At 41.8% G+C, this 25032-nt stretch overlaps 1 protein-coding gene across 4 annotated transcripts in view; it reads right to left on the reverse strand.

The window, feature by feature from the left end:
* SYNE2 (spectrin repeat containing nuclear envelope protein 2) overlaps positions 1-25032 on the reverse strand; it is a 175665-nt gene that overhangs the window by 27705 nt on the left and 122928 nt on the right. For all 4 annotated transcript variants that reach the window (XM_069018486.1, XM_069018485.1, XM_069018487.1 and 1 more), the window contains exons 87-101: positions 24728-24877; positions 22230-22406; positions 20922-21055; positions 20242-20446; positions 18132-18311; positions 16590-16715; positions 15924-16078; positions 15433-15580; positions 14220-14314; positions 12733-12967; positions 11146-11340; positions 10315-10440; positions 8225-8380; positions 4507-4665; positions 3436-3602 (exon numbers count right to left, since the gene is read on the reverse strand). In XM_069018486.1, coding sequence (XP_068874587.1) covers positions 3436-3602; positions 4507-4665; positions 8225-8380; positions 10315-10440; positions 11146-11340; positions 12733-12967; positions 14220-14314; positions 15433-15580; positions 15924-16078; positions 16590-16715; positions 18132-18311; positions 20242-20446; positions 20922-21055; positions 22230-22406; positions 24728-24877 — 2408 coding nt within the window. The remainder of the gene's footprint in view (positions 1-3435; positions 3603-4506; positions 4666-8224; positions 8381-10314; positions 10441-11145; positions 11341-12732; positions 12968-14219; positions 14315-15432; positions 15581-15923; positions 16079-16589; positions 16716-18131; positions 18312-20241; positions 20447-20921; positions 21056-22229; positions 22407-24727; positions 24878-25032) is intronic.

Raw genomic sequence — 25032 nt, forward strand, 5'->3', positions numbered from 1 at the left:
CCCAGGACGCTTATTGGTTTAAAAAGGTGAAATAACCTATCAGGAGGAATGCTCTGCATTGATACATTGGCTTCCAGGCTGGTTTGGTTTCATGTTGGTATCACACAGCCATACACTGCACTACAGAGAAGATAAAATGTTAATCGGGTTGCAGGGACAGCCATGAGGACATTAGCAACCACAGAACTGAAGCTGGCAATATATCTCAATTAGATTCCTTTGTGGATACAGGTTATGTTTTAGTCTTGAACCACAGGATCAAAAAGCACCCATCTACTGATGCCATGAAGGTATAACAGAAAGGGGGTATAAAAGGGGTATAAAAGAAAAGGCAAAAATCTTCATGGCATCATACAAGAACAATTTGGTGCCCAAAAATGAAGAACTGGCTTTGAACACACAGCTACTCAATATGCATCTTCTCCTCCTACTCCATGCCTGGCTCTGTAGTTCACTTCCTTCCCAAACCTTGGCCTGCCATGAAGACACAGTGAAATTTGGTCCTTGCTCCTGTGATGGTGGGTGGGCCACTGGGAGCCAGGTTCAAGTACAAATAAAGGCAGCAGCTCATTGTGTGTTTAACAGAAATGGCTGAAGTTGTAATATTTGTCAAAAAAAAAAGCTTCGAGTGGTCACAGGTTTGGCATGCAAAACCTCAGAAAATCTTCAATTTTACTTGCCACAGCTACTCATCTGAAAAGACAGGAGCAAAACTACCTCCTCGTTTCATGGAGGTGCTGTGAAAGTAAGTTCCTACAAGTAAGCTTTTTTCAGGAGAAAGACAAGATTTTCTCTGCACCACAGACAAAATTTGTCACTTCTCTCCAGGAGCATTGCCCTATCCTCAAACCCTCCAGAGCCCTTTGGCACTCCTTCCCCAGAGGCATCTCCTCCATTCCTCTAATTTTCCCCAAGCCATGAAGCAGTGCCCAATAAAAAGGGCTTTGCACAGGTCTGCTGACATGGCATCACCTGAACAGTGCTCCAGTCTCTTCTGCAGGGCTGCAGTGGATGCACAGCCATTCCCTCCAGCCTCCACAGACTGAGAGAGGATGTCTGGACTACGATGGCTGAATCCAGCAGGGACAACAAAATTCTGCCTGCATCCTTTTCATGTGTTCTTTCAACACAGCTTCAATACAATTTTTTAAACAGCTTCTGCAAAAGCAAACTGAAAAGGAAGGAGACAGTCTATCAGCATGGGCCATCACAACCCACACTTGCAGGTCACCTCACCTCCAGACCAAGGCTCTTTGCTCCTCTCTGCTCTACCTCAAAGATGCCCAATTTGTGTCACACTGGTGATGGGTTGAACTGCTGCCTTCCCACCATCACCTGAGCTTAACAGAGGCTACTCAAAAGCACAGGAGGAACCTCATCTTGAGTGCCCCAAAGTTCACCTGTGAGTGAGGTGGACATTTCAGTTAACTGATGTCTAATTTAATTCCCTGAGACATCAAATCTCAGTGGCAAGCCAGCACCACAGCAGCAAACTCAAAGCAGAAAGTTGAAGATTATAACAGGGCAAAATAAACTCTCAGGAGTGTACTCAGAGTTTGTTTTGAGTGTCTGGTCTGGTGGTTACTTACGACTGAGCAGCTGAGAGCCAAGCCCAAGCAAGGTGGATTAGGTGAGGGAGGAGAGGTGCTGCAAAACACTGCCATATGCTGAACCTCTCTTAGTATTAACTCCAAGGGGACCAGCAGAGCCCACAGGGATGCCTGATAATCTTGGACCACAGAGGGAACTGCTTAAAATCACATTTTGCCAGGCCTTTCCAGTTCATTAGCCTTGCCCTGAGCACCAAGTTGGTGGAAATCACAAGCAGAAACTGCCATATTACAGACAATTTGGAATTAAGAACACTGGAAAAATCATAAAGCATCATACCCATTTCCCCAGTAGCTGCAATATCCACTTAGATACCAAATACTGGGAGCCTTGCTGATGCTCTAGACAAACCCACATTAATGTACCTCAAAGCACCACTGTACACTTGCCTGAAGGTGAACATTTAAGGCATAGCAGGTAGACAAAGAAGTCCTTGTCACAGGGTATGAGAGTAAGTTTGCCAGGTATCTCTCTAAATGCCCCATCAATTCTTTGGCACATTTTCCTAAAGATTACCAGAAATGTGCCATGCTTTTAAAACAGTGCATTTTAATCTGCATTTAAAAACTGCTGCAATTCAACACCAACACGTGGAACAAAAAATTATTATAGAAGTGCTGTAAAAGTGACACAGTAGTATCAGATGAGAACAGAAAAAGTGCTATTTCTAAAGTGAAGCTTGCTTTCCTACACCAAATTAAAAACAAAGACACCTTGAGACATCCATTGCAAGTCTATCTGCAGTGTCAGACCTTAAGAAGGCAGCTTCTGCTTAATCATTCACGGCTCGTGTGTCACCATTAATTCAGATCTCATTCCTGATTAAGGCCCAGCACACTTAGCACTACACTGTCACAGCACAACCACCTTCATTATCTGTCCCAAATTTAACTGAGCAACAGAGCTGCTGAGAGTCCAGAGAGGGGGATCACAGGCAGAACAAAACCTTGGGAGGGAAGTTGAGACCAATACTAATTTGGTGTTAGCTTTATTATTTCTGGATTACTAATAAACTCGGCAGGAGGTGAGACCAGCCCAGTATCCTTCTCCCAAGCTGTGGCAGAAACTCAGAGATAATAATGAAATGGGATCATCTCAGTAAGGCTAATATTGAAATGATCATGATGGTCTTAACTCTGCCAAGTATAATGAAGATGCTTAATCCGTTAAGAAGAGGTCGTTGCCTAGGCTAGGCAGGTTTTTGTTTTAATTTCAACTGATAGTATTTTCTACTTCACCATCAGACAGAAGATCCTGAATTTAAAAGAAACTCATGCGGTCTTTTCAGTTGTTTTTAGGAGGGAGACTGAGTAAAGAAACAGCACTGGTATTAAATGAAATTTCAAACACTTTTGAATGTAAAAAAGGAACATTATCATTATATAAATCTGACTGTCTACAGAGACAGAATAGACTCTATTCCTAAATTCTGTGCATTCACACATAGGGTGAAAGAGAGGCTTGTGTTAAAATAGGAGGCTCTCCCAAAAAGCCCAAATGAACTCATACCATACTGCCTTAAAATTAAGTTGTAATTCAACACCTGCAACAGAGAGATTACTTTGACTCTTCCTTTTACAATGCTCCCTTCATTAAAATGATATTTTATATGAATTCTTACACCCTGCCCTCTACCATTGGATAAATTAAGACATTTGGTGTCATAATACAGCAATAAGTTACAACAAAAACCATTCCCTTCAGCCTGACTCTCAATAATAAATTCCAACTTAACTGAAAAGTCATGTCACTCTGTTTCTGATGGTCAAGGACACAAGCCTCTGACTTTTACCTCACACAAAACACTGAAAATAATTTTCTTACCTTGCTCCAATGACATCGAAGAGGTGCTGCCAGCGATCATTGATTTTGTTGAGCTTATCATCTATTTCTGCAATTCGGCTCTTGTTGCTAGTCTTGATTAGCTGATCACCCATTTGTTTCAAGTGAAGCTTATTTTCACTGAACAGGTTTATTTCTTCCATGCAGTCCTGATAAACATATACAAACATTGCTTTAATTACAGGGCAAAACAAAACAATAATACCAAAACAAAACTGTTTCTTTTCCCACATGCGTGATGTGAAGTCAGATTTGGCTGAGGTTTCTATATTAGCATATAGAACTCTCACTTAAAACAAAAAGAAAACATCAATGAAGAAGCCCTCTCACAATCTCTGAAAAAATAAGCAGCTTAAAGACTTACAAGTGCCAGGAGTAAGTATTCCCCAAAATAGCAATTGAATGTTCTAATTTTATCTCGTTTTCCTGATTTAATGTAATTTTTCAATGAAGCTACCTCAAAAGAACCCAAATTCAGGTCTAGGATGGCTTTATTTTCCTGGTATTCTTATCCAGAGGAGATCTGGGATTAGATACTGAGACATTTTAGCCATGGGGAGGACAATAATGGTCTTCTTTAAAATGAAACTAATACAGAAGTATTAGGAAGCACCAACTACCATGGGGGAAGGGACAGAATTAGGTTTTATTTTTGGTTGTGGTAACTTGTTCACCTGGCATAAGACCCACTCCCATCCTTCAATCTTTTTGCCCTCTGCCTACCAGCTGTGTAGATGATGGAGGTGGTGAGAGCAGTAAGCTGCTCCCAGGACACCACTCTGAGCAGTGCTGGGTGTTCACATGTGCCCCAAACCACCAGCTCACACAGATCACACTCCATGACTAAATGCAGTCAGGTGGCATTTCTGTTCTGCTTTAAGTCTCTCCAAGTCTGAACACCAAGGAAAGCTAATGATAGAAAAGCTCATCTCACAAAAGCCTATATGTGAAGTCTGTATTCCTTCTTTCCAAGAAGCAAGGAATATATGAGGAATGGGGCCTCTATAATGAGTTACCTGACTGCAATCAAAGAAAACCAGTATTACCACTTACCTTCTGCAATTTGTCTATCATGTCTTCAATGCTAACATCTGCAGTCTGCAACACTTTGCTTTCCATCTGTACCAGCCAGGAGCACAGCTCCTTATTCTTCTCATTGAACACGATCCAGGCATTGAGCCTGTCCTCGATCTCCTGCTTCCGCAGGGACACCTATGGAAAAGCACACACGTTCAATTCTAGCAACAGTTTTCTCAGGAAGGAAACCAGCAATTATGAGCCTTCTAATTTCTAGTCTGCATTTGATCTTATTCCATTTTGCAGGAGCAGTTATCAAGTATTCTACTTTCCTCTTCAAAGCCAGAAAGCAGATTGTTATTACATCTTATTTTGGATAGCAGGGTAAAAAGTTGACTAGCAAGTATCAGATTCTCTTCCCTCAGAAGAATGAAAGAAGGCAGCTTCTGAGTGACTGAGTGACAGCTTTATAAATAATGTGCTTATATAACTATTTAAATACTATTCAGTGAAATTCTGAAAATGTCAAACACAGAAGGAATATAAAATACATAATTACTACATACTGCTTAGCATGGCCCCATATATAATACAAGAGAAATAACACCTAGGTAAGTTCTTTTTCTGCCACTCTAAGAGGAACTTTGCATCTAGTGACTGCAATTATTTTATTTCTATAAAAGCCTCCCTCTTTTTCTTTCCATCTGCCCACCAGTATTGGGAGAAATTCCAAAAAATCAGCATCAAGAATCTATCCTTTTCATTGAAAACTATGGATTTTTTTCCCCTATCAAAAATACATTTTCCAGGATGGATAAACACATTGTCTAGATAGGGAAATTAAGGTCTGACACTGCCTGAAAAAGCAGAGTAATTATCATTGCTCCAATATCTGAGAAAGAATCAGGGTCACTCTTCTAACTAGCTAATAGCACCTATCTCTAGCCTAGGGCTCTTAAATATGTATTGATTTATTTACCTTGATGGATTCCTGCACTAAAATATATGGGACAAAGGAAGTGAAAAATGGTTCAAGCTCTAACGAAGCAAGAGAAGCAAGTAACCCCTCACTCTCACCAATAAACTTTGTCTAAAGACTGTGCATAACATTTTGTTTGTCTTGGCTGTAAATGGCCATTCTAAATATCTCCCCATGGCAGGCAACATTCCTTCTTCACATCTCACGTGCACTTGATACAGCAGATGACTCCTGGAAATTCCATTATTGATCCTTCTAGACTAATCTCTAACACTATTTTGTAATCCCCAGTGAAGTTTAAGTGTGTAGTGTGGAAGTAAGACCAGCTCCTTGTAACACCAGGATCAAAACAGAAGGCACCAAGCCATCTCCCACTATATCGCTTTTGTTCTTTAAATTCTGACTTGTTTTCAAGGATGGCATGGAGAGGTGAGAGTGATTTCTGAATCCTTCACGACAATCTAAGCCAAGAGATGAGGATGAAAGCACTGTCTTGGAACACAGGGAAACGGTCTCCAAAATTCCCCATAGGAAGAAGTCTGGAGATGACAGGGACCTCAGAAAGTTTCTAAGAGTGTCTCTGCTCTGGGATACTCCCTTGTACCCTCAGCCTCAGAGGTTTGGAGGGTGAACCTTCATCCTTCCTTACCCCTTGCAGCATGTCCCATGTGTGGAGATGGGTTTGTTTGGTCAGTGGAAGAACAGACTATGCTTGTCAGCAAAACAATCGCTAAATCCTGACAGGATTCTGACTCCATTTTTGTCTGCTAAGCACAGGACAAGGCAGGATTCTAAGAGCAAGAAGCACCTTTTGGCTGGCTAAGCAATACAGGCTGGGGGTAAAAAACAGGAATGATCCAAAAAATCCCAGACAAGCTTCTAGGAACATGAACCCTTCAAGCCATTGCTTTGAGCACTTTCTCCTCTGCCCATCTGCCCTGGTACCATCCCCATTTTGCACCCACAGTGTGAGCATCACGTGCATTCCCAAAGGAGGCTACAATAACACAACACCAAGGCCCGATGGGACGCTGGCTGGGATGAATGGTTAAATCTGTGACCTACATGCACCTTGCAAGGGAAGCTCTGTAAATGCTAATCCCTTGAGTGCATCTGCTCCCTCCGCGTGTCTGCCCCTGCCCAGTTGAGCACAGGCATCTGGCTGCCCCAGGGCCGTGGCCGTGACAGCTGCAGCCGCTCCTGCTCTTTCACCTCCCTGCATTTATTCTGCAGACTTTCCTCCACACAATACATCTTGACTCTGATTTGTTATCCAAAACGAAGCAGTCATGCCAACAACAGAGCTGATAAAGTCTGCTTTCCTACCCTGTCGTGAGGTTCATTAAGGCTGTGCAAACATTTCAGGACCTCCCTCCACTGCAGCACTGAACAGATTCTTCCCACTACAGATTTTGTGAGCCTAACACAGTCACATTACTGTCACCTCTGTCCTCCCTCCAAGACAGACTTAACTAAACATTGTTCCCTCAGGAAATTAAAATGAAAATTTTGAATAAAATCTGAACTTAAATTACTACAGGAAATTACTACTTGGATAAACTGTAGTGGAGCATATATAAAAAACAGATTAATTTTCAGGGCTATTCAGCACAGAGGGTACAGCAGGCTTCAGCAGCTCACCAAAAAACGAAAAACAACTAAGTTCTCTCATTTATAGGCTTAACTACAGATTTCCACTAGGAAAATGGTTCAGGCATTTTCATTTAAAAAATAATGGCTTGTATTTCTCAGGAGGGGAGAGGATGTCTCTGGAATTTTCAGAGTTCAGAAAAAATAACAGAGAAAACACTGGTTGTAGAACAACTGTCCAGTTTAAGGCAAAGAGATGAGAGTCTTCTTTCTCATTGCAATGCAAGAAAAAAATTAACCCAAATAACTATTTCATCACAACACAGTTTGTGAAAGAAGCACAGCTGTTCATTACTCTGACAACATCCCTACCAAGACTGCTTTACCTCTGCCTGTGTAAGGCTTAGAAAGAAAATACTAACTGGCTTCAATACTTCTTCAGAAACTGTAAAATAAAAGCTATTTTACTTGTGAGTAAAGAGAGGCAAGAGTTTTTGGCTTGCTGGTGTGTAGAGCCCCCCAGAGTAACTTAAGACCCAGTAAACTCTTCTGATCCTGTTAACAGGGCAAAGTAAACACACATTCAAACTGCATAATAACCTACTGAATCAAGTCCATGTGACTTTGCTGTAAATGTTCCCCAGCAATTTGACACGAAACACTAAATTAAGTGTAATACAGCAACAAGCCACAAAGAATGTAAATGTTTCACAGCATTTTACTGCTACAAAAAAGACAAGTTCTCAATGTGTTTAAATACTGAAAAGAGAGTTAGTATTTAAACACATTTAAGTTTTCTTTCTGCTGGCATTTTAACTTCCCTCTTCCTTTGCCTGCTCCATGCCCTCTGGCAATTCCTGTGCTCATCCCTCCCCCCAGCCCTCCCTCCCTCCCTCCGGCAGCCCGGAACAAAGGCACCTATTCCAGTAAACAGCTGCATCTGGGCTCTGTGCAGTTCCACACTCCTTTCTTACAAAGGGTTGCAACAAAACCCTCAGCAGCCAGTCCAGGACACAAAGGGGGAGCTCCATCCTGAGTCAGCTGCGCCAGGAGCAGTCCCATTCCCACCCAGAGCTGCCAAAGAGAGCAGAGCCCAGGAGAGCCCCTGTGCTGACTCGCTCCCCCTTCCCTGCCAGGCCCATGGATACCATCCCGCTACAAACCCCCGAGGAGGTGAAGACTTACCCGCAAGCAGAGCTCTTCCCACTGCCTGTGCAAATGTTCCACTTGCTCCTTGAGCACCATCATGTCCTCGGTGAGGATGAGGTGCGCCAGCTCCGCCTTCATGGCCTGCAGCTCCTTCATGTCGTGGGCCCAGTCTGCCAGCGACTGCTCCAGCTCCTGCATGGAAACGCACCCGGCACAAGCCTTGGCACTAAGCTCCTCGGCTTTCCAAACCTGCTCGCTAATCCCCTGCCTGGCCTGTGGGGGAGGAGAGCAGGGAATGTGCAGCCGCCTGTGCCGCGCTCTCCAGTGGGGCTGGGCTGGCCAGGGTCCCCGGGAGACCACTGGAACCCCACTGGACCCCCACTGGAGCCCACTGGAGCCCACTGGAACCCATGGCAGTGCCCCAGCTGATCTACTGGTACCATCACTGCATCCCAAAGTGCCGGAACACAACTTGGCCCCCGCAGCTCCCCATGCTCCAGGGCAGCATTTGGGGTCTCACACCCAGGCTGGCATATGCCTGCTTCTTCAGGGTTTCCTTCTTTCCTGTTATAATTATTTTGGACAAGTTGCTTTCCATCTGCATTTGCTCTAGTTACAGGTTATTTTTTCTAAACACAAAAAGAAATTAAATCAGTTCCCTTCTCTAATGAATGATTTCATAGGCACTTCCTCAGATTTGTCAGGAATGTGGAGCTTTTAAACTGCTTGGTCACAGAAAACAGGCTCTCTTTTCTGCTTTGCTCCCCCAGCTCCCCTTTCTCTTTATTGTGAGTTACATATTTTTTCTTAACACTGTTATAATTGTCACCAAAAAGGCAGAGGTACCACTGCGTGCAGCTGGGGAATATGACACTCTACACACAAGGTCCTAGGTCCCATTTTGCAAACAGGCTGCTGGGAAGGGTCACTGGTTCATCAAACAACAAAAAAAACCTTTTAGAGACAATAATAAAAAAAAAACCTGTGAGTGTTTGTGTCAGAAGTGTGCTGGGTCTAAGCCCTGTGAGGATTTTCACAGGTCTTGGACCCAGCTTCAACACTAGAGGAAAAAACCAAACAAACCTGACTCTAAAATTTACCTGACATCACAGTACTCCTACAGACGTACACACATGAAGTTATATCTCCTAACAAGGGACAAATCCCTGCATTAACAGACCTATCTATGGAATTTCATGGGACTTTGCTAGCCTCATATAAGGTCCAGGACTAAAAGAAAAATAGCTTTATTCCATATAGAAGTGAAAAGCAGGGAGAGGAAAGGAGGTCCCTTCTCTCCCATGCCATTTTAGTCCTTTATTGTATTATGACACCTGCTAGCAGCACTTGCACTGGCACTGTCTGACCCTGATGCCTCTACAGCTGAATTTCTCTTGCTGGGATAAGAGGCAGAAGCTGTGTGCTCCCATCTCACAGATAATTCAGGGCTACAGCAAGGCTGCTGCTGTGGGAAAGGCAGCCAGCACTCACAAAGCAGATTTCAGACAGCTGATAATGAGTTCAAAGCCTTGGCTTGTTAATAAGCTTATTTGTTCCCACTACATAGGTCAACAATTCACTTCATAAAAGGATGATGAAAGACTGACCACTCCAGACAAAATGTCTCCTATCCCTTGGAAATGGTTTTCTTGCCATTTAATTTTCATGGTGCACTATGGGCTGCAAGGAATTTTGCCACTCCCTTACTCTTAATTTTCCTTCTCTTTAATTATTCCCAGATCCTGCAGGTATGTATGGTGCTTTGCAGAATTACAAGGTCTCTTGCCTGAGGAACTTCATGTGCAAAATGGACTGGGAAACAAAAAGGGAGATTCAGTCATAGGGATAGCAGCCAATTAAGCTGAGAGAGGGGAGCCTTTTCCCTTTTGTTTGAGAAACTACTTATTTTATAAATTCAGATTGTAAAGGGAACAAAAGCAGGAAAAAAATCCAAACACTACTACTACTACTCAATCTTCTTGGCCAGCTGGATTTGGGAGATTAGCAGCAATCAGGATGGTGTAAAGGACAGAAATTCAGTGTCACTGAAGAGCAGGTAAGAGGGAAAACTGATTTTACAGGGATGAGGTGTTGTGCAAATTTAAATACAATATGGCTGTTCATACCTTAATATGTTCCTTGGCTTTGTGGAGCTCTTCATGTTCAACAGGGAGTGGATCTTTTACTTTCTCCTTTAGCTCTTGCAATCTGCTTTCCAGTTCCTTGGTTTGCTTTTCGAAGCGGTCACAAGTCTGGTCAAGGAGACCCAAGGAAGTATAAAAGGTGAGGACATACCAAACCACATGGATATGTAACAAAATAGCATCTTCAACCCACTGAAATAATCAATCATGTGCTCTGGTTTTTGGAATTTTTTTTCTGATACATAGTGCCACCCACAAGGATATGGTGCTTGGCTTAACAGAACTTCAAGCCTCTCCTATTTAAGTCTTGCCTGAGAGAGCATTTCTGCTCATTTTGTTCTGTTCAACCTGAGAGGCTTTAAGCATGGGTTTTGCACTGGGGGTTGTACCACCAACAGTATTTTAAGACACACCTAATGTGCTACCTAGCCATGAAAGCCAATTCAATGCTCTAACGAAATAAATATGACTGGCCCTTCTGTTTAGATGTTCAACAACATGAAGAGGAACAAATCATGTTAACTCTAAGCTAAATTTTAGCTTCACAGCCCAAAGCAGGCCTGAGCTCCAGGCCATGGGGAGCATGAGAACAATCAAAGCAGGAACATCCAATGTTCCAAGAAATGGAAGCCAACTCAATTTGCTTTGGAGAATCAGGGGACCACAGTTTTAGCTTCCCACAAGCCCTGATGACACATGACAGGCACTGCCCTCGGAGTGCTCCCGCAGCGAGCAGCAGCTCAGCCCTGGAGATTGGTGGGAAGCTCTTGAGACCCAATGCCAGAGCAGCAGGTGGGAGGGGGCATCATCTACCTGTAGGGTGCCACTGAACTGCATCTTCTTCTTCTCCAGCAGGGCCTGGGTTTTCCCCCAGCGCTGCTGTAACTGGCTGAGCTCCTCCTGGAGAGCAGCGCTGGTCTCGGGATCGGAGACCGTGCGCAACTTCTCCCCGACATCGATGACCAAGGTGTACATGGCTTGCCACCTCTGAAGGATCACTGCCTTACTCTTGAAAAGACAAAAAAAAAAATTAACTTTCTAAGTGGTTCTTAGAAAGTTACAGAAGTGCTTTACTGGTATTTCACTTGGGAAGATTACTCACAAGATGCTACTTTGTTAACATTCATGGAAGAGTAATCAATAGATCTTCTCCTACCTGCTTCTTTGATTTCAGAAAAATCGTATTTTCTCTGCTATTTTGATTTATAAAACTCTACAATAGCATTTCCCAGACTGAATCTATATGGTAAAATATGGCAGCAGTCAAAAAAAAGATGGAAATTCAGTTGTATGAGTTACTCAGAACAAAAAATACAATCTCAGTTCTGTGAGCAACTCTAGCATCGACATCTTAGGCTAATTTTTTCAGAGACAACAGCTCTGTTAATCATTACATACTCCAAGTGAAGTAAGCCATCAATAATAATTTGTCCATAACAAATTGATCTCTAACACAAGGAGATACAATCAGAGTTTCTTTCTGTAGAACAGCAGCAGGAGGAAAATGGCAATTTGGAGTAGGAGGGAGAAGACTTTTTGGCTTTTCTCCCTAAGAAAAAGCATAAACACCAAGTTGTAAAATCTTCTAAAAATCACCTTTACACAGCAGGTAGAAATAAAGATGAAATAAATAGGGCAAGCACCAAATGGAATACTGGTAATGTGTTAATCCATCAACACTAGGTGTGTGGGTACACAATATAAATCTTGGACTGTGAAAATGGCATTCAATAATATGATTTTAAAAGAAACCATCAAGTTCACTGCTTGTTTCTACCTTCCTATAAAACAAAGAGGTGCACAGTTAAATGGAAGACTGAAATATCCAAAATTAACAAAGGAAAATATTTTTTTCCACTGCATGTAAAATGCAGAACTTACTGTCCTGAAAACTGCTGACCAGACCTGTGTATCCTGGAGTGAACAGACTCCCTTGCAAGTGTTTTATCCTTTATTTCTGGCATCTCCTGCCCATCCCTGCACACACAGGACCTATATGGCCTGTCTTGCCACATAAGTACCTCCTCCAGGCAAACTAAAAGGCCTGAATTCAGCAGTAATGTCAGTAAGATGCACACAGACCTAGGAGTTACCTGCTGGCTAGGGTGTCTGTCTCATCTTCTGGCAGCCTGAATTTCCATTTTCATATCCATAAGATTTTTAAAGCATGCAAGGCTACTAAATGGCAATGCTGATCAAGCAGTTCTTGAGTATAAAGGAGCCTTTTGCAATGTCACTGTTTTCTTATCTGTGCTCAGCTTTAAGAAAAAAGTGTCAGCAACCATTTTTTCCCCAAGAAAGTGTGCTATTTTAAAGCTTTTTACCTTACTGGACAGAAGCTGTTTCAGTCTGAGAAAAAAACCCCACATATTTTAGATTTATAAGAAATAAACACTGTACCTTGAAATCGTGAATTACATTTCTAAGCTGGTAAAGGCTGTAACAGTCCTGGCTCTTCACAGCTGCAAGGAAGCTGTTTGTGTCATCCAGGAATCTGCTGAGGCTCTGCAGGGAACTCCTGAAGAGCTGCCACTGGCTCACGAGTCCATCGATATCTTTCTTCCTCTGCTGAACCATCCGGATAACATTCTGCCACTGCTCTTTCAGCAATGTGAGCTTGGAAATAAACTCTGTCCTGAAAATTACAAGGGCTGTTAATTAATTCTGATCTCAAGGCTGCATATTGCAGTAATTGTGATGGCTCTCCATTTGCAAAGTTGTTTTCCAATTATAATACCCAGCAATGCAAGGAAGCTCTTTGCAGCTGTAAGCTCAGCCCTGCTCTCTGTATTCTATCTTTTATGCAATCCAAACAACATTTTACGTGATACAAAAAAGGGTAAGGCAGGTCAATCTTGCAGCTGTGGTACAGTAACATACACAGTACAGCAATCAGACACAATATGCACTAAACACTTCTCTGAAGAACAAAAAGGTCAATGCAAGTGAGACAAGGTCACTGATTACGCTGCAAAATTGATCTGCACAATGGAAAACTGTGTATTTATTGAACCCATTTAAGTAGTTACTTTGTCCTCTTTTACAACATGGTCAGATGATCCAGCAGATCTGGCTAGTTGATTAAGGCAAACCCATCCTTCTCTGCAGGAGGCCATGGTCCCTGATTCACTCTTCTACAAACCCCTGCCTTTGTGGGGGTAGTTCCAACACAAAAATCCAGCAGAGCAGCTTAGTTTAGCCCTACCCTCCCTGGCAGTTTTAAGCCAAGCTATGGATTTCATGCTGGCATGTCTGAGGGGAGTACACACACTGTCCTGCCAAGTCTCTGGAAGCAGCAAGCTCTGGCAGGGAGGAGAATGTGTTCACCCCAAACACCTGACCCTCTGCTCACAAACGTTACCTGCTGTTTCTCACGCTGCATTGTTTAAGAGGAAAGTGTAAGATCATACTGATAAAAAACAGGTTTAGGTACCATATGTTTTGGGTTTCATGGCCAGTGACTCAATGCCCTGCCACGTGTGCCAAGGGCAATGTGGATAGTCCACACCTCTGCACTCTGAGAAGCAGAGAGGTCCAGGAAGAGGGAAAGGATCCTTCATATGCAGCATCCTCATTATGCTCTGTGGGAAGGCAGCTTCTCAACCACAGGTACACAACAAAAGACTCCTGGTCAGGAGCAATTATTTTTGTTTTCAGCCCAGCCAGGGACAATCCCAAATGCAGTCTGGCCATGGGCACCTATGTTTCTCTCTCACTATACCTCCTCATGCTTTTGCAAAATATGGCAGGTGGTCATTTAAAGAGTGAACCCAGCCAAGAATTTGGGTTTATGTCCTTGTAAGAGCAAAGATTCAATACTGATTCAAAGGAAGACAACATATTCACTGAACTACCAAGGATCTTAAGGAGAAAATCAGATAAAGTACCTTTTCTCTCCTTCTCCTGATTCCAAGGAGAGTAGAACTTTTTCTATGATAGAATTAAATGTCTGCTGATTTATGGAAATCTCAGTCTGCAGTATCTGAAAATACCAAGAGAACAAGTTTTAACTATTCAGTGAACAACTTTTGCTGATGAAAGCTGCTTCTGTTTCTCTAAAGTGACAGCATTTATTTAATTGTAAATGCTGAAAATTCTATTATTTTCCATTGCTAGTGTCAAATGCACCCTAGGAGTCCACACTTTTTGAATACCAGAAGGAATTAGCACATATGTGATAGCAGAACCCACCATGAGCTGAATGATACAGATCTGAAACCTGAAGTTTTTTGACTCATTAATGAGAAGTTCAATCGAGACAGAAGTCTTTAGAAAACATATAAAAAGGCCACATCTAAGGGTGAATTTACTCTTTATCACAATGAGCAAAAGTTCATTCTATATTCTATTACAATGAATGAATTGATTTGGAGAGGTCTAAGTAAAGAGAAAATAATTTTCTGTGGGCCCTAATGAACATCACTAACATGCAGGGACTAAACACCCTGTGGGAATAGCATCAGTACTTTGGGTAGTGTGAAGCTGTGGTTCGTGGAATGAGGTTCACCTCAACAGCTCGTGATGTTTTAGCATTTACCAAATAATTTTTCTTTTCTGTGTTTTGGTTATTTTTCCATTGCTAGCGTGCACTGTACCACCTCCTCTGAACAAATGTGAAGCACTGTCTCTTTATAACAAACAGCAAGTGTTTGGGAAAATGCAGCAAAGACAGATTTCCACCAAAATCTAGTAACTGGTCAAACCAGAAATTCCCTGCGAAAGCACTACTTTAAATGCATTTCTTCCAGAAACTGTTAAGATTGCTGCCAGGTCTCCAGCAAACTATCCAGTTAGTTGCCACAGGCTCCAGTGCTCTGGGACAGGCAGACAAATACACCTCAGGGCTGGAGAAATTTAGGACTACCATGACACAATACTTGAAGATGCACTCCTAAAGGTCTGATCCCTGAAAAAAGGGATCTGTCCATTTTGGAAAAGGATTTTCATGTTTCAGAGTTTTACTCTTAATAGGCATTTCAAGAGTGAAATGCTCTGTAAAATCCTGCCCAGATCTAATTTCAAAATGCAGAGCATTTTCTAGTGATTTCCCCCTGCCTTCATCATTCAAGATGCTGCTTCCATTTTTAGAGTTAGCTTTACCTCATATACTCTCTGTTGCTCTTGCAGGTCTTCAAACCGTCCTGGAATATCAGTTTTTAAGGCTTCTTTCATTTTTTCTAGGAATTTCATCCACTTTTCACATTTCTGAAAGAATTTCTTCTCATCATTTTGAGTTCCCTCAAGCATACTGTAAAACAAAACAAATAACCAGAAACTGTTGTGATGATTGTTTTTCTGGGTATGTTTACAGATGGTCTAATGTGGTACTTAATAACATTAACATAGTGGGGGTTTCACTTGGCACTTTGCTCCCTTCTTTCCCTATGAACATCCAGGCTCTTGCTTCAAGTGACTTGGAATACAAATAGCCACTGAAAAATCAAGTAAATTCAAAGGGCAGAATTCCACCTGGAAAGCCCCTGAGAAAGCTGAGAACAGACTGCAAGACTTCCAGTACTTTAACTTGGTTTTCAATTTTCTCACAGAAAAGGAAATTATTACTAGTGATTTTTTTTGTTTGCCTTTCAGACCTGCAACATTCCAGAGCAGCTGCTGTTTTCTGACTCCACTGCCGAGTCAGGTTCTGCATTTTCTTCATGGTGAAGTCACTGAGTGGCAGCTTTATGCTTGCTTCATTCAAACTCTCTATGCTTGGAGAAAGTGCAGCAAGCTCCAGTGTCTGATTCTGGAAGTAAAGAAAAAATAAATTATTGGAAAAAACTACTGCCTTTCTTTCATGTCAGAGAAATACAGAAGCTTTTTCTCCAAAACACTAACATGAAAATCCCCAACATTCCTGTGTTAACTTCAAAACACACAGGAAACAAAAAAGTTGTCATTCTTTTACACAAGGCTCACTTTTCCAACAGTACTGAACAGATACTCAAGACCTGGCAGTTCCACATTTACTTTGTCCCCTACATTAAGGGAAACAGGGTAGCTCCAGAGCAAACCTGGGGAAAAAGATCTCCCATCACCCCCAAATCTGGGTGATTTTCCTCCCTTCCGTGCAGGCATTTGGCCTGCAATGCAGATCTAGAGTTTCTAAACTTTTAAATCATTGCTTTTTGTGTTTTGGCTGAATCATAGTTACTCTGATGGAAAGTGCTGCAAGTGTAACATTCAGGACACAAAGAGCATCTTGTAGTGGGCAAGAGCTGAGTAGTATCTTTTTGTATTTGGGAATGCAAACATACCATGAGCAATTCTGAGTTGTCTCCTTCCTCTAGACAGAGACTATCAAAAGTGTCTGTGCAATTCTTGACACGACCCTCCAGTGTTTCAAGGCAGTTGTTGAAATCCTCCAGTTGTAGAAGATTGAACTGGGGTGAATATTGAAAATTTATGTTAATTTATATTTAATACACTTATTCAGTATATGAAAAGGAGCAACAGGCAGTATTATCAGGAAAACAAACAGATGTTAAACCTAAATTCTAATGTATTTCTAACTCTCTATTGAACCTTTTTCCATTTTTCAACTGGACAAGGGGAAAATTTAACCCAAAGCAGAGAGCAAGAAACAGAATCTCAAAATCCTGAGACAACTGTCTGAAAGGAACAGGGGTTTGTGATACCTTTTGTGGCTTTGTGCTGTTTAGCTTATTGTGGAATTGGAAAGTCAAAACTCAGCTATCAGAGGGGAGAAACTTGTGAAAATGAGCTTCCTTTGAAGTACACACAAGGCCTGCTCCCACATCCCCACACAGCCAAGGCTGTGCAGCTTACATGAGCTCTGTGGAGAAATCAGTAGGGCTGGAATCCAACTTCCCTTTAGCAGAACAGCACTGGGAAAGCTTTTTCTTTCTTTCCAGAATTAAACTCCCCATCTCTGAGAACTCTTACACAACAACAGTTTTACTAGGGATGAATGGCAAAAACTGGTGTGTGGAGAGAGATTACTGTGGTAATACTACAGGGTTACACCAGAGAAAATGACTACCCAGAAATGCATTTTTTCATGCAGCGTGAAGCTCACAGGGAACATGAGAAACCTGTTATCTTCACAAAGATTTCTGGCTTCCAGCCATTAACTCTGCTGGTGGATGGAGTCATAAAATAGAGCTGGCTTCAAATTTCTTGATGAATTTGGGTTTACTTTAAAATAGAACAATTCATTGAGACCAGACTTTTTCCATAGGAACAGACTAATTCTACACCAGTAAATGTTCAGCAGTACATTCGCTTGGAAGTTTTCTCAGGAATACCTGTGCAGAGGAGAAGTCAATTCTTCACTCCTCTGAGCAGGGCTCCTGGATCCAGGTTTCTCTCCCCACTTGGCCTGAACAGGAATGTGAATCTGGTCCTCAGAATTACATCAAATGCCACAGTTTTCTGTTTGCTTTTAGGTTCACTACATGAACTCTTACCAAGGAAAACTGAAGGCCATATGTTTTGTTCAAGACAGAACTGAGAAAGTTTACAACTTACTTCAGTGTTAAAAAAATATAAATACTTTCCCTAATCTTTAATCATCTGAGGGTCCTGGGGATAATAGGCCCACTTACAAAGGCTGTTAAGAGCAACACAAGCAGGTAAGGGTGAAATCCTTCACCTGTCATTCTGGCTTCATGTATTATTTCTTTATATAGTTGATCATCCTGCTGAGTTTTATTTAATTGAAATTTCAATTCAAGAACTTTACTGCTCTAATGAACTATGTGGCTCACACAGGGCTCTAGTGAAGAAGCTACCCCACACTGACAGCTAATTTAATATTAAAAAAAACCCAAACAAACCTGAAGTTCATCCAACTTCCTCTGCAACATCTTTTCCAAATAGGTTGCTCTCTGGAATGGCTGCAGCTTCTCCATCAGAATGGCTTCAGCAGCTGTCCCAGCCTGCTGTTTTATCCTGTCAGCCTGCAAATAAATCTGGGTTCGGCATCCTGCTATGTTTTGAAGGCCATGCTGTAAATTCTGATGAGAGAAGGGGAAAGGAAAAAAAAAAGTCAGTAAATTAATCAGATCATCATTCATGTGCCACTTTCATTTGGTATCTTTTGTTGCTGTAACTAAACTCTTTTTGTTGATCCCATCTGGGAGCCAAAGTCAGCTACGGTGAAAGCTTCAGTCTTTTACTTGGAGGATAATGGGAATTGCATCCACTGAGTGCAGTGCTGGGAAAGGCACAGTTCAAAGTTCAATGGAACACCAGTGACTTCTGGCAGCAGGATACTACTGCTCCACAGGAAATGAGGGAGGGAAATCAGAATATCCCTCTCGACAAGATCTGTGTACACTAGCAGATGGAGGAACTGGCCCATGCTGCAAATGAGGAATGCTATTTAGTTACAAACACACCAGTACTTTGGATCCCTTAGTGATTGAGGACTATGGGTTTGGTTTTATTTTTTCCTCTTTACTAAGAAAGATGCTAAAAATTTATACTCTAAAGGCAGCACAAGAACAATTTTAGACTCATTCAATGTACTTGATTTTTTTTCTTTTTTCTGACAAGTGAAATTTACTTTTAGCCATGAAACCCCCTGAAATTAAGCCACTATGTACTGTCTTTTCTGAGACTAATGAGCTGTCTTCTGATCAATAGCAAAGAGCACACACATTTCTCTAAAAAGCAAAATGGCTCTTGCTTCTCGATCCCTTTGTTTGAAAGGATCATGTTATAAAATACCACTCCAGCCCTTTAATAACCCATTTGGATTTCTTATTCTCTATAGAGGACTTTATTTTTATTTTTTGTGGTGACAAAAATCCATAAAACCATAATCTTTCCTGATATATAAAGAGGAAAAGATTAGAGGGATTAAAATACAATTTTGTAATGCACGTGTGTATTCAAATACACATAACTCATATACCATTTCACTGATCTCCATTCTTTTAACTCACCCCTTAACAAAACCCACAAGAAATTCCATGTGTTCTACCCACACACACCAGGACAGGATCTACAGTGCTAATGGCATTCAGGTGGCCATGCCTTCCTTAGTAGGTATAACATTCTTCCCAAAAATTTCCAGAAAAGGCAATTCCTTTTTGCTGATATATTGGTGAATTTCTGTCACAGCCATTAGAAGAAAGTAAAAATGCTTTGGTCTAGGCTTTGCTGCTGTCAGATTTTTCTGACAAAGAAAGATATACATGAGTTCTCTTTCCTGTAATGTAAAGCTTCTTATTAGGCCACATGCAATATGGAATACTCTGGACTTCTTCCAATCATAGCTAGAGATTCATAAAGCAGGATGAATCACTGCTCTGTCCTAAGGATTATTATACTTCTTTATTGCAGTCTGAAGAAACCAAAAATGTCAGAACCTAATGACAGCTTTGCTGCCTGAGAGAGTCCAATGTACCCTGTGGTCTCAACATGAGATCTCATTTGCCTAAAGTCAAAAGCATTTAGAATAATCTAATAAGCTCAGGAATCTGTGAACTCATCAGACCAGACCAAAACACAGTACCAAATCCAATTAAAAATATTTTGAAGGCTGTGGAGGACCTCAGGATTGTCCTGTGCTCAGGAAAACTGCTTTTTTTCCCCCAGCTATTGTTCTAGTAGATATTATCCCTCCTCCCAAGCAATGCCCCATAAAGTAAATCACTTTTCTTTCAGTGATTCCTTCTAACACAGGCCTGATTCTTTGTGTAGAGCAGAAAGGGGCAGAGATGGAATATGACTCCTTTCTGCTCTCTTCTCATCATATGCGAACTCTGGTTTGGCCTCAGGATCTGGTCAAAGTGTTCAAAGGAAATACAAAGGTGCCTATTCATGGAAGAAACCCACAGATTTTATCTTTTCCACTGACTGGACTGGTGGTGTTCTTTTGACTTGTTTCTCAAAAATAAATCTTGGTTTGTACTGGGCAGCAGAAACTTCTTCATGTACCTTCATGTCCTGTATCCTCTGCTCCAGGGTTTCTACCATGTTCTCCTCAGGCACGTGAGCATCCAAGAGCTGAGCACACTGCTGGCTGTACTGCTGTAGCTTGGCTGCTGTCTCAGTGCACAAAGCATCAAAGGGCTCCCAGAGCTGCAGAGCTGCCTGTGCTGCCCGCAGCTGATCTGTGATGCCTTCATTTACAGAGTTCCACCTGCCAAAATACCAAAAGATTAAGAGCATTTTCCTAGTAGGTTCTCCTCCAGAATATGACTTGTCATAGGATTCCTGTGGGAGTTGCTCTGCAGCCACACCCATGTTCCTGGAAAACCTGCTGCTATAGCACAGGGACTGTGCTACTGTGGGACCCATCAAACAAAAGGTATCCAGGTAAAAGGTCCAAGTTCCCCATCCCTGGAAGTGTTCAAGGATGGATGGGGGGCTTGGAGAAACCTGGTCTTGTGGAAGGTTTCCCTGCCCATGGCAGGGGGGTTGGAATGGGATGATCTTTAAGATCCCTTCCAACTCAAACCATTCCACAATTCTGTGATTTTACTCCTCACACAGGTGTCCTCAGACAGGTGAGTTGCATCAGGTTAGATTTAAAAATCTGACAGATGTTCGAGTTCTGCCTCAAAAAGTTGGGTTTTTTAAATACTAACAACTGGGGTCTGTTTTTGCAGGCTTACCTAGTGTGTGCCTCTGTGCACTTCTGGTCAATAATCTCTGCAAAGGAGGGGGAGCAGTTCTTCTTCAGGTTACTGGCAGCAGCCTGGAGCTTGGCCCAACTTTCTTCACTGTTCTCTGATTCATCTTGAAGAGCCTGAAAATTGGATTGTTGCAATTAAGTGTGGGAATAAAGGACCGAAGTGTACCTTCCCCTATAGATTGGTAGGGACAGGGCAGAAATAATGCCATACTTCTGCAGCACAGATTAAAATGTTTGCAGAAAATATAACACCTGTTCCTAAGAATTAGGAAGCTAAGAGAGGTGAAATGGTCCAAGTTAAAAAAAAAACAAACCAACACTCAGGAGACCTATTTTAAACTGAGATAATTTATTGGCTGTTAAAGAAAAAAAGCTCATTTAGCAAACCCACACCCTTGAATAAATGAATTTGCTAGAAACCAAAATGCTTTTATTTTAAGCCACTGTTTCTACTGGCAGTAAAGTTGGTTTGACACCTCCTGACTCAGCTGCATCTTCCCCCTCCTGATACAGGTAATTACAGCATATCTGTGAACTGCTCCAGGTTCCAAGTAAACAGGGTGGTTGAAGGAAGGAGGTAAGAAGGTACCCAGTTCCTTTTAATTTATTACATGAGCCCAGGTGAGGGTGGAAAGCATTTGTGCAGGGTTTACTGCCAAGAGTCCCATACTCAGCATTCACAGCCTCAGTCTCTCCTGCCCCACTTCTGATATAACTCAAAAAAACCCTTAATCAGGCCTTATTTACAGGGAAACAGGGAGTGCTTGCACAGCCTTTCAACACTCATTTAAAGCCAGGTAAGGGGATTTTAGCCAGAGCTGTGAAATGTTCAGACCCAGGGCAAGCCTGACTGCCTACTCCAGATGCCCCACCTGGACTCTCTAACAGCCAAGCAGAGCAGCAGGATGATCCAGAGCATTTATGTCTGGCATTCTGACTCATTCAGAGGCTGTGCAGGAGACTCCAGCTCTCTGGAGGATGGACAGAATAGTTGAACTGGTGCTGGAGGAAGCAGAAATGCCAGGCTCAGCACCAATACAAGCTGCAAAGGAGTATGAGGACTTGGTGTGCTTTTTTCTTGAACCGTGGTACCTAAATTGCACTCGTGCACTACATAAAATAAGAAGTCTAGAAGTACTCTTTAGTGCCTCTGGAGGTTAAAAAAAAATTAGTAATCCACTAACTTTAGTGTCATTATAATAAGGAAAAAGTTGCTCAGATAAATTTTTCTGTCTTTTTTTGTTTGCCTAAAGGCATAGAAGGAAGTACAGAAATAAGACAACTTTACCTGGAGAGTTTTGACCTGTTTTTTCAAAGCTTCCAATGAAGCTTCTTCTCCAGAAGGTTTGCACTGGTCTATGCAGTACAAATATCTTGTTGTCATCAAGCTGACTTCTGCATAAATTTCATCATATGCTGTCCACTGCTCCAGTATTGACTGCATCGAGGCCTTTAGCTGTGTAACCTGCAGACAAACCATTTTTGTTAATATTTCTTGGGTAGTCCTGACATATAAATCACCTTTAAATTGACTTAAAAATCCAAACTCAATGCTCAATCCATGACAATCCGCAAGAATTTGCCAAGTTGGAGTATTTTCCTACTTGGTAAGAAATTGTGCAGGCTTCAAACAAAGCAGTATACCATATCTAGAGTGAAGTGTAAGAATTTGCTGGAAATTAAAATTTCACTGGAGTTCAAGGTAGCACTATTCTGTCAGCCACAACTCCAGAACACCCCAGGAAGTACTGAAATAATGAACTGCTTATTCCTTCCTGCCAAAATCAACCTGAAGTGGGAAGAAGTTGAGAGCCTTAATCTTCTTAGGAAGCAGATAGTTTGATCCAGAGATCAAGTTTCCTTTCAAGGACAATCTGAACAGAAATTGGTTTGAATGGAAGAAGACACTACCACAATACTCTGAGAGCTGTCATCCCTCTTATGCCATTGTGCTCTAATAATGCAGGCCCCCCCTGGATCCCAGGCTAGCAACTTCAGGATTCTCATACAAAATTAAATGATGGATGTCCCCTGTATTTTCTGTCTCTTTCATTATTACAGTTGTCTAATCTATGTGGGGCAGGCATGGCTTCCCCTTTGCCACAGACTCCTAGACACTGAAAGCACAAAACCACAAAACACAAATCCTCGTTCAGCCATTTTTATCCTTCTGTTTCAGGGAAGTACATAAGGCATGTCCTGGGTTAGACAAAACATTCATCTAGTTCAGTACCTATTTTCAGTCATGCTTGGAGAAAAGCATGAAAACCAGGCAGACAAACAACCATGTCTCCACGAGACCCGAAAAAAGTCAGATGCCAGATTTCAGTTCTGGCTATGCAGCCACACAATGGAAGATGAAAAAATTTCCACACCATAGTTCCCCCTACACAGACTGCATAGATAATTTTATCCTAGTATCCTAGTTTCAAGCACACACAGGCTGGTGGATTAATCATCCCTATTCTCTTTTGAATCGTGGTTATAGGTGGGAGGACTCTCTAATTGCTTTTTGTAGCCTGTAGCTAATTACTGCCCACACAAGGAAGATGGAAAGACATCATTCCCAGGAAATGTCTCTGGGCCACAGACTCACAGGCTTGAGCTCAACCTACAGACAATTTAATCAAGGTATTACATCTCCTTAGCCCTGTATTAGAAATCTCTGCCTGGCTCTGATGTGAGCAGTCACCCGTGGGAAGGAGCCTGCACTCTCTGTTTCACTGCACACACAGACAGCTCAGCTCCAAGAACATCCTGCAGTTTGCAAGTTTGGTAGTTAAGTCATAAAATTCCTAAAATTAACATGACCCATGGTGACTGTAAGAAGAAAAAAGCAGCAGGCTGTCAATCCTGCCTATTTCTATCCCCAGCTAGACATCAGAAGGAAAAACTTCCATCTTGTACATAGACATAAATTTCCCTGCTTTCTTGGTAAGAAACAATCACATCCTTTCTGCTGAAACCTAAACCAAGAAGCAGCAGATCAATACTGGATCCACACCTCCTGTGGAAGAGTTCAAGCAAAAGGCTTCAGGTTTCACAAAGTTCTGAGGAAAAAAGGCAAGGAATTTATAACAAAAAGTGTAAAGCAATCTTAACTAGAAACACAATCACTCCATCACGCATAATTCTCTACACTATATGGCTATTTATTATCACAAATTTAAATCTATAAATGTACTCATTATTATCTCTCCTGCACCTATCAATTACATCCACATACAAAAAAGATCAGCTCCAAGGATAAAGATATTATAACTATAAATACAAACTTCTGGGGAGTCAGTTTGCATGGGAAACCAATCTGCCAGACTCTCCTTGAAGCAACTGGAAACTACATAGGATTTGGAGATGGCAAAAGCCATCCCAGTGTGTGGATGAAAGAGTAACTGGGAGGTGGAAAAGCTGTAGTGAGAACAGGGCCAGAGAAGGCAGCTTCTACCAGTTGCACAAGAGCAGGGTGATCAAGTAAGAGAGTTTAAGGTTTCCATTTTCAGCTTGACAGAAAAATAGCAGTGCTATTCCTTTATTTTCTTAAACTGCAGATGGAGATCTGTTCCTCCTCCCTTTGTACTCAAACTGCTTCAAGATCAGACCAATTTTTATCTCCCAACTTTGGATATACATTAATTCACATTACAGTAAATTACCTTCTTTGGAAGGTAAAGAGTAAGGAATACTTTGCACCTTTTTTGTACCAGCTCCTGCCATCCTATGAAGATTAATAACACCGGTGGTCAGAACATGTAGTGGAGGAAACCTGAACACAAGCAAGGCTTTTACCTGGTTTACAATGCTGTCCTTCATTTCACACAGCTCAGCTATCCTGAGAGACTGAGCTTCTGGGCTTTGTTCCGCACTACCATTCGAAGCCAGACTCTGTTTGAGCTCATCAAGAGTTTTGGATTTAGCTGTAAGTTGATTTTCTAGCTCCTAAATAATGGGGAAAAAAAAAGAAGATAAATAAGATCTTTTAATGAGACCACAGAAAAAAAACTTCTTTATGAAGAGCTTAGATAAACATTCCTTTTTTAAAACCAATTTTGCGTAATTCTTCAGTCAGGCAAGGGTTAAATGGGAACTGGTTT

This window comes from Aphelocoma coerulescens, chromosome 5 (genome assembly GCF_041296385.1).
Source record: "Aphelocoma coerulescens isolate FSJ_1873_10779 chromosome 5, UR_Acoe_1.0, whole genome shotgun sequence".
NCBI classification, from domain to species: domain Eukaryota; kingdom Metazoa; phylum Chordata; class Aves; order Passeriformes; family Corvidae; genus Aphelocoma; species Aphelocoma coerulescens.